This window comes from Lepidothrix coronata, unplaced genomic scaffold, assembly GCF_001604755.1.
Source record: "Lepidothrix coronata isolate B3197 unplaced genomic scaffold, Lepidothrix_coronata-1.0 Scaffold2, whole genome shotgun sequence".
NCBI classification, from domain to species: Eukaryota; Metazoa; Chordata; class Aves; order Passeriformes; family Pipridae; genus Lepidothrix; species Lepidothrix coronata.
In genome coordinates, this window is record NW_016690182.1 from 6,934,127 (window position 1) to 6,942,655 (window position 8,529).

Here is an 8,529-nt window from a genome sequence, read left to right on the forward strand (position 1 = left end):
CCGAACAGCCGCGGGGTGTAGCGGGGGGAGCAGCGAAGGCGGCCCCGGCCCCCCCCCGGCGGGTCCCCCCCGGGCGGGTCCCCGCGCTCCCGCCTCCTGTTGTGCTGCGATCGTGCACTAACGGCAGCGAGGGACTCACCTTCCAACTTTGGGACTGTTCTTGGCGGCTGTGGCCTGGGAAATTTGAGTGTTTGACGGGCACTGGTGTTACCTCTCGGGGAGATTTTATATCGGTGGCTTTTTTCCCCCCTTTCTTTCTTTTTTTTTTTTTCTTTTTTTTTTTTTTCCCCTCCCTGCAAACCCTAAAATAAAGAAGGCGAAGCCTTTCCCGGGGCTGATTGGGGGTAAGGATGTGAAAGGGCCGCGGTTATAAAGCGCTGCTTGAAGCGGGCTCTCAATGCGTCTCTGAACTTGATCAGATTTTACGTTTCCTGCAGAGAGCCGGCGGCGAGCCTGAGACCTGCCCAATAGCCAGACTTGGGGGCTCAGCAAACCTCAGGATATTACAATTACAGCCATCTTTCTTTCTGCCTTTTATTTCCACTCTTGCTCCCCATAGTTCTTTGCAAGTGCTTTCCAGAACAGAAAATGAGTGGATTTATAGCGCTGTCTGCAACTGATAATTATTCCAAGGCAGAACGTTGCCTTTGCAAAATAAAATTAAAAAGAAAAGAAAAAGAAAAAAAGGAAGGAAAGAAAAAAAAAGGAAAGGGGGAAAAAAGGAAAGGGGAAAAAAAAAAGCAGAGGAAAAAAGGAAAGAAATAAAGAGAGAGCGGAGAAAACCGAAAAGATAAATGAGTATAGAAAAAAAAAACCGGCTCAGGAGCCGCCGTTCTGGGCACGGCTCGGCGGGGAGCGGGGGACGGAGCCCCGCTGTCCGCGGAGCGGGGTGTGACCCCCCTCCCGGTCCCCCGACGGGAGCGAGGGGGGACAGAGGGGGCTGGGCTCGGCCGCCGGGGGACCCCGGCCCGGTCACGCCGCGCCCCCGGGGCTGGGGGGCAGGAGCGGGCTCTCCCCGCGCTCAGCCGGTAAACATAAAAGCAAATAGAAAAATAAAATTGAAAAATAATAATTAAAAAAGAAATTAAACTGGAAACAGCTCCGGCTTTATCTCGTTTTGGTTTTTTTTTTTTATTTTGTTATTACTATTATTATTTCGTTTTTGAATCAACGCGGCTGCTTTTCAGAGCGGCTTTTACCGTTCCCCGCCGAGCCGCCCGGGGCAAGCGTCCCGCACGGCGCGGGGCGGCGCTGGGAGGGCACGGGCGGCGGGACGCGGCGGGACACGCGCGGAGGGGGCGGCGGGGCCGGGACGGGGGGACACGTAGGGCGCGGGGGCTCCGCGGGGCTCCCGCCGCCCCCCGGGCCCGTCCCGCGGCCCCCCCTCAGCCGCCCCCGCTCTACCTGCGGGGCGCCCAAGCCCAATCAGCGGCGGCGGCGGCGCGGGGCGCGTGCCAATCAAGCGCGGCGCGGCCAATGGCGCGGCGGGCGGCGGGTCAGGTGACCGGCGGCGCGCGGCTCCCCATTGGCGCGGCGCGGCCTGGCCCCGGAGTTGGTTTTATGTGCGAGGCGCGGGCGGGCGCCCCGTCAGTGCCCCGACGGCGCCGAGCCGGAGTGCGGCCGAGCTGCGCCTCCTCGCCCTGCTGCGCCGCCCTGCCCGGCCCGGCCCGGCCCAGTCCGGCCCGGCGCGGGGGGCGGGCGCCTCTGGGGGCGGGTGGCTGTTTTGGCGCTGGTGGTTGTTTTTTTTTTGTTGTTGTTGTTGTTTTGGTTTCGGCCGGGGGGTGCTTGCCTCGCTGCCCGCCCGCGGCCGGGGCCGCGCTTGCCCGCAGCGGGGGGGTAGGAGGGTACGTTTTGGGGTGGTTTTGTACTTTTTTTGGGGCGGGCGGGAGGAGGAGGAGGGGGGGCGGGCAGGCTGCCGCCGCGCCGACGGCCCCGCGCCCATGACGATGCTGCTGGACGGAGGGCCGCAGTTCCCGGCGCTGGGGGTGGGCGGCTTCGCGGCGCCCCGGCACCACGAGATGCCGGGTCGCGACGCCGCCGCCGCCGGTATGGGGCTGGGCCCCTTCGGGGACTCCTCGCACGCCGCCGCCTTCAAGCTGAACGCGGCCCCGCACGACCTCGCCGCCGGGCAGAGCTCGGCGTTCACGCCGCAGGCGCCGGGCTACGCCAGCGCCCTGGGCCACCACCACCACCACCACCACGCGGGCCAGGTGCCCTCGTACGGCGGGGCCGCCGCTTTCAACTCCACACGCGACTTTCTGTTCCGCAACCGCGGCTCCGGCATCGCGGACGCCGCCTCCGGCACGGCGCAACACGGGCTCTTCGGCGGCTCCCCCGGCGGCTTGCACGGCCCCGGCGGCATCCCGGACACCCCGGGATACCTGCTCTTCCCGGGGCTCCACGAGCAGAGCCCGAGCCACACGTCCCCCAACGGGCATGTGGACAACGGGCAGATGCACCTGGGGCTGCGCGGGGACCTCTTCGGGCGGCCGGATCCCTACCGGGCCGTCTCCAGCCCCCGCACGGACCCTTACGCCGGCGCCCAGTTCCACAACTACAACCACATGAACATGAATATGGGCATGAACGTGGCGGCCCACCACCACCACCATCACCACCACGGCCCCGGGGCTTTCTTTCGGTACATGCGCCAGCCCATCAAACAAGAATTGTCCTGCAAGTGGCTCGACGAGAGCCAGCTCAGCCGGCCCAAGAAGAGCTGCGACAGGACTTTCAGCACCATGCACGAGCTGGTGACCCATGTCACCATGGAGCATGTCGGAGGGCCGGAGCAGAACAACCACATCTGCTACTGGGACGAGTGTCCGCGGGAAGGCAAGTCCTTCAAGGCGAAATACAAACTGGTGAACCACATTCGGGTGCACACGGGCGAGAAGCCCTTCCCCTGCCCCTTCCCGGGCTGCGGCAAGATCTTTGCCCGCTCCGAGAATCTCAAGATTCACAAGCGGACGCACACAGGTAAGGCCCGTGTCCATGTGTCTTTCCCACCCGGGACGCGGGGTTTTGTGGGGCTCCGCGGGGCTGCGGGGACGGGCCGGCGGAGCGCGGGGTGCGCGGCGCTGCCGCCGCTCTCGGCCTTCTGCGCGCCTCTGCAGAGGGAACCATAGAAATGCTAATGAAATCTCATTTTCGGTGATTTCCGCTCCTTTTTTTATTTTATTTTTAGGCCTGATTGGCATCTATCCTAATTAAATCAGCGATACTTTTGTCAAAGTATTTTTATTTGCAGCCCTGAGTTTCCTTCAGCCCTCCCGCACGGGTGGAGGGGAAGAGAGGGGGAAGGCTGGAAGCAAACGTATTTTGGCTTGTATCCTGGAGTACGTCTTGTAAAGCTGTCCGAGCCGCTGAATTTATCTCGGGTCTTCTCCCTCTCCGAGCTCGCCCAGCCGCCTTCCCTGCCGGAGCCCAGCGTGGGCCTGGCGGGAGGTGAGTTAAAAGTAACGAAGGCTGATCCAAATTTACCCAACACGTAACGAACCTTTCTGTCCATCTTCCCCTTCTTCATTTGTTGTGGTGCTTGTGCATCCCTAAGGCGGGGTGAGCGGGGCAAATGTTGTCCTGGGAGGAGGCAGGTGGGGATGGAGCGGGGAACGGCCCGCCTTCACCCTCTCTAAATTTCACAGGTGAGAAGCCTTTCAAGTGCGAGTTTGAGGGCTGCGACAGGCGCTTCGCCAACAGCAGTGACAGGAAGAAACACATGCACGTCCACACCTCGGACAAGCCCTACATCTGCAAGGTGTGCGACAAATCCTACACCCACCCCAGCTCACTTAGGAAACACATGAAGGTAAATCACCCCAGTGCTCCAGTCCTTTCCTCCCTGAGCAGGGATGCTGAGCCGCTGCTGTGCTCAGGGCTCATTTCCCTGGAGCAGAGCAGAGCTGAGCTCCGTGCTCCTGGCATGGCCCAGGCAGTCCCCAGTGTCTGGGTCGTGGCTGGAGCACAGCCCGGGGAAATGGCGTAGTTTCTTTTTGTGCTCCCACTGGTGCAAGTGGTGCCTGGTTTGCAGAGTGTGGCTTGGTGCTGGAAGGCCGTGCAAGTGCAGCCTGGCCTGTGGCTGCAGGCCCCCATGCTGGGACATGGCAGCCCCTGTGCTGGGATGCTGCAGCCCCCCACGCCAGGATGCTGCAGCCAAATGCCCAGGAGCATTTGCAGGCATTTGCTGCTGGTGCTCAGTGGCCAGCCAGGCATGAACCGCCTGATTGCCGGGCACGGCCGAGCTGCTGGACCACATTGTCCCTCTTGCATGGAGGAACACCCCAACCTGGCTGAGCAAGGTGGTGGGGACCCTGAGCTCGCTCCCATCTCTGCCTCTTGGTTTTAGGTGCACGAATCCCAGGGGTCGGACTCTTCCCCTGCAGCCAGTTCGGGGTACGAGTCCTCCACCCCCCCTGCGGTGGGCTCCGCCGGCAGTAAGGACTCCACTAAAACGCCGCCGGCCGCCCTGCAGAGTAACCCCGGCCACAACCCTGGACTGCCCCCCAATTTTAATGAGTGGTATGTGTGAAGGCAGCTGCTGCCCGGCCACAGACTGGACCAAATGCGTTGGGAACGAGGAAAAAAAAAAAAGGACAAACCAAGCCAACTGCAGCTCGCTCCCATGGAAATGGAGTTTCCACACCGACGACCGCATAGGGCTACACCTAGTTAACTGCCAGGATCCAGAGGGGGGTCTTTTATTATTATATTATAATTATTACTATTTTTTTGCAAGCCCAGACGCTGGACTAGCCATGTCCTTTTCTCAGGATTAGATTTCCTTTTTTTGTTGTCATTTTTTTCAGTCGCAATCGTTTCTTTGATTTTTTTTTTCCCCCTCCTTGCCCGAGTCCTTCTTCTGCCAATTCCCCACTATTTTTTTATTCCTAATTTGTTTTGTTTTTCCTTCTTTCGGTGGGATGTTGACATGAGGATGAAAATTCTCCTTCGCCTTAGTGGTGATTGTTTAAACTTACAGTCTTAAACCGTGCCAAAGTCCTGTTATGTCTTGAACTTTCCTTTCTAGCTCTCCTGCTGCTTCTTTCTCTGATCTCCTCTTTCTCCTTCTCTCTCTCCAAGCATTACACTTGTGAATGTATTCTCGTCTGATGGGGTCGGTCAGTATTTTTCAGGATGAGGATGTGGTGTTTATTCTGCCCAGATTGTGACGTTTAGTATAACAGTTGCCTTTTTGTAATAACTTTTTTTGTAAATACATACCCATGATGCCATATTTATCGTTCGTAATTTAATTATTGATACAAAGTGCCGGGAACTGAACAATATTTATGGGGGAGAAAAAATTGTTTTCTAACAAAAAAAATACAAACAAAAAAAAATTCCAACTCTGTACAGCTTTTGGTTATAACTGCTTTAGCATTAAAAGTTTATTGTTTTGGAAAGAGCCGTTTTTGACCTCCTCCGGGGGACGGGGCAGCCGCGGGTGCCGTCGCGGGCCCGGTTGGCGCTGCCGCCCGGGCCGGGCCGTTGTTTTCGAGCTGGCGATGCCGGGTGAAGCCGCCTCCTCGCCGCCGCTCTTTTCTCGTGTCCCTTTGTCCCCGCCCTCCGCCGCCCGGCAGTTTCGCTCCCCCGCCACCTTCCCGAGCGGACCGAGCTCGGGGCGCGGCGCCGCCGAGGGAGAGGAGCGCCGGGGGCAGCGGGGCCGCCTCGACGGGGAGGTCCCGACGGTGAGTACCGGGGCGGCGCAGTGCCCGGCGCCGCTTGGATGCAGCGCTGGGATGTGGGGGCCGGCCAACCTTGCGGGACCGGCACCGGGCTGCATGCCGGGGGGGGACCGGGGCGACCTCGCGGTGGGCAGGACTTTCTCCGTTATCGTCTGGTTTGTTTTGTTTTCCTTTATTTCTGACTAGGATGTGGAAAAGCCTCTCCGTCCTCAGGAGGAAAAGGGGTCGAGCGGAGACATCCGAGAAACTTCGCCTCTGGCGCCACACAGGAGCTCCAAGCAACCAGAGAGACGGTGGAAACCGTCCCTCCCCGGCAAACCTCCGTGTCCCGGTGGCCCCGGCGGGCCGGACGGAGGTGCCGCAGGGATACTCATGTCTTCCCGCCCCGGCGGAGCGCGGCCGGTGCTCCCCTCCAGAGCGGCCAGCCCGGTCGTGCGGCTCCGCAGCTGCATCCTCCCTCCGATCCGCACCTCCCCTGACCGGGGGAGACCCCAGACAGGCCCCCTCTTGAACTTGACTGGGGGCACAGGGGAAGGCCAGGGTGGCCCATCCCCTCCTGCCTGCCACAGGGGCCGCTCGGGCGAGTAACCCGCGGAGCCTTGCATGCTTTAAAATTCACGTTTGAACAAATCTACCCTCTCCTTTTTCCCAAGGAAAAAAAAAAGGGGGGGGGGAAAAGGTTTCTCTCACAGGAGAAAGGTGAATCGCAGCCTCTGCAGCTGCACATCTAAAAAAAAAAATAAAAAATAAATCCCTCCAGCTCCTCACTGGCCGCTTAAAATAGTTCCCTTCGAGGTGTCCCAGCTGGACATGGATCTCTGCTGCTTTTTTGCTGTGAAGTCTTTCTCTCGCTGTGCGCAGAGCCGAGCCCGGGGCTGGACGCGGAGCGCTGCCGGCCCGGGCCCTTCCCGGGGGGCGAGCGGGGCCACTCCGCCCCGCGGCGGGCGAGGAGCAGCGGAGCCGCCGGGCGCCGTCGGGTTTTCCTCGGACACCCACCTGGGTCGCGTCTGCGTCGCTCCGGACCGCGCCAGGCTTGGAAACGTGCCGGTAGGCTCGGTTTCGTTACTGCTTTGCTCGGACCCGGGGAGGCGCGGGGCGCGCAGGGCTCCGCGGGGGCGCAGGGCTGGCGACGGCTGCTGCTGTCGGTCCCCGAAACGCCGTCCCAGAGTGGGGGGCTCTGCTGTGCCCGGGGTTGTCCTTTCTGGCTCCGCAGTGGCTCTGGCTGGTTCCCGGGGCCCTCGGGCCGTACTGGCGTACTTGCCCTCCTGCCTGCCCCCGCAGTTGCTTCCTTCCTTTGACTGGCAGCACTGCCCCTGCCATTTTTATTGCCAGGAATTAAAAACAGCATCCTGGCTCATTTGGCTTCTCGTGGGTCACCAGTCAGTCCCCCACCCTGGGACCTCCCCATCCAGGCAGGGCTCGCTACCAGTATGGGGAAGAGTGGAACAAACTGTTGATTGTACCCCACTGAGGTCCAGGGTCCCCCCATCCCACTCTGCAGCCCCCCCCAAAATGGGGCATGGATGGGCAGGTGCAGCTGGGGTGTGTGTGTGTGTGGTATGGGATGAAGGAATGGATTTGGGATGGATGCAAAAAGGGCTGAGGACCTCTTTGGCTCTGAAATGCTTGCAAAGCACAGAGTTCAGCACCAGCACCATGAGGTGGGGCAGGAAGGCCATGTCCCTCGAGCATGGTACACTGTGCTGGTGGGTGCTGCTGGCCCCGAGACTTTGGGGGTGAAGGCCAGGGAAGAGCTGTCTCACCCTGCAGCTGAGTCCTCAGCTCTCATGGTCAAATAAGAAGGGCTTTTCTGTAAAAGGAAGCAAAAAGTCTCTGTTCCTCACCCATGCTAATTGCAGGGAGATATAGAGAGTCTGGAGTGGGAAAGGTCCTTCTTCCCAGATTTCTTAGGCTGGTTTTGTGAGCTGGGGAGAGACAGCTCATGATTTTCAAAGCCAGGGCCTGGCAGTGGGGACCTGTGGGCATTCCCTGTGCTCACAGCTTGGACAAAAGCGTTACAGAGCCAGCCAGGGCAGAACAGCGCTGGCAGGGCAGGTGCCATGTTAGCTCAGCTTTTAGTGTGTCATAATAATGGGACTTGTGTCACACCCCAGAAAAATCCCAGGACTGGTCACAAAAAGGGGACGTATTCTGCTGTCCTCTCCCAGACTGGCAGTTCCCTTGAAGTTGCTGTGCTTGCTTGTATGAGCAGGATTAGGTGGATTTGTCCCCACATAAACAGAACTCAGGATGGTTTTCTAAAAGGAGTAATGTTGATTCATTGTGCTATAAGGAATCTAAGCAGAGGCAGGCGATGAGCTGGAGCCATTCCTTCTCTACCACGCTTTATGAGCCATGAATATTTTGATTCCTTTGGTGTCATTGTTTTTGCATATCTGTCTCTGTGTCTGGTGTAATCCTCTGAAAAGAATATTTTTTTTTTTCAAGCTTTGTGCGTGCCATTAGCAGCTAGTGGTTGCACACAGTGTGAAGGCAGAGTCCTGAAGGCATTTTGATCAGGTTGTGTTCAAGTATCTCAGCGTTATGACACCAGGAATTAAGTTCCTATAGTAACTCTGTTGGCTGTAAAGCTCCAAAGCAGTGGATAGGGTGTAGTATTCTGTGTTTGCATTTTATTTTTTTAATATAATGTTCCCAGATTAAAAGCACCACACACTAACCCTTCTCCTCTTTTAGCTGAGCCTGACTTTCACGATTGTTTCATAAACCATCCCCATTATTTATGCTGTTAGTATGATCAGCTGTAAGGAAAATATTTCTGCAGAGGTGCACTCTTGGTCTGGAAAAGTAAAACTCCAGAGAAAACTAATATTCTTTGAAAAAT

At 58.4% G+C, this 8,529-nt stretch overlaps 1 protein-coding gene across 1 annotated transcript; it reads left to right on the forward strand.

Annotated features, from left to right (window-relative positions):
- Positions 1-1,940: 1,940 nt before the first annotated feature.
- ZIC3 (Zic family member 3) lies at positions 1,941-6,545 on the forward strand. The gene is made up of 4 exons (XM_017814472.1): positions 1,941-2,979; positions 3,645-3,808; positions 4,346-5,687; positions 5,871-6,545. The coding sequence occupies exons 1-3, from the start codon at positions 1,941-1,943 to the stop codon at positions 4,526-4,528; spliced, it is 1,386 nt and encodes a 461-aa protein (XP_017669961.1). The 3' UTR covers positions 4,529-5,687; positions 5,871-6,545.
- The last annotated feature ends 1,984 nt before the right edge of the window (positions 6,546-8,529 follow it).

Bases quoted from the DNA above. Each gene is read 5' to 3' on its own strand.
- ZIC3 (XM_017814472.1), top strand. From the start codon at position 1,941: ATGACGATGCTGCTGGACGGAGGGCCGCAGTTCCCGGCGCTGGGGGTG. The intron at 2,980-3,644 runs GTAAGGCCCGTG...TAAATTTCACAG, and splicing joins TCACAAGCGGACGCACACAG to GTGAGAAGCCTTTCAAGTGC. The intron at 3,809-4,345 runs GTAAATCACCCC...TCTTGGTTTTAG, and splicing joins CACTTAGGAAACACATGAAG to GTGCACGAATCCCAGGGGTC.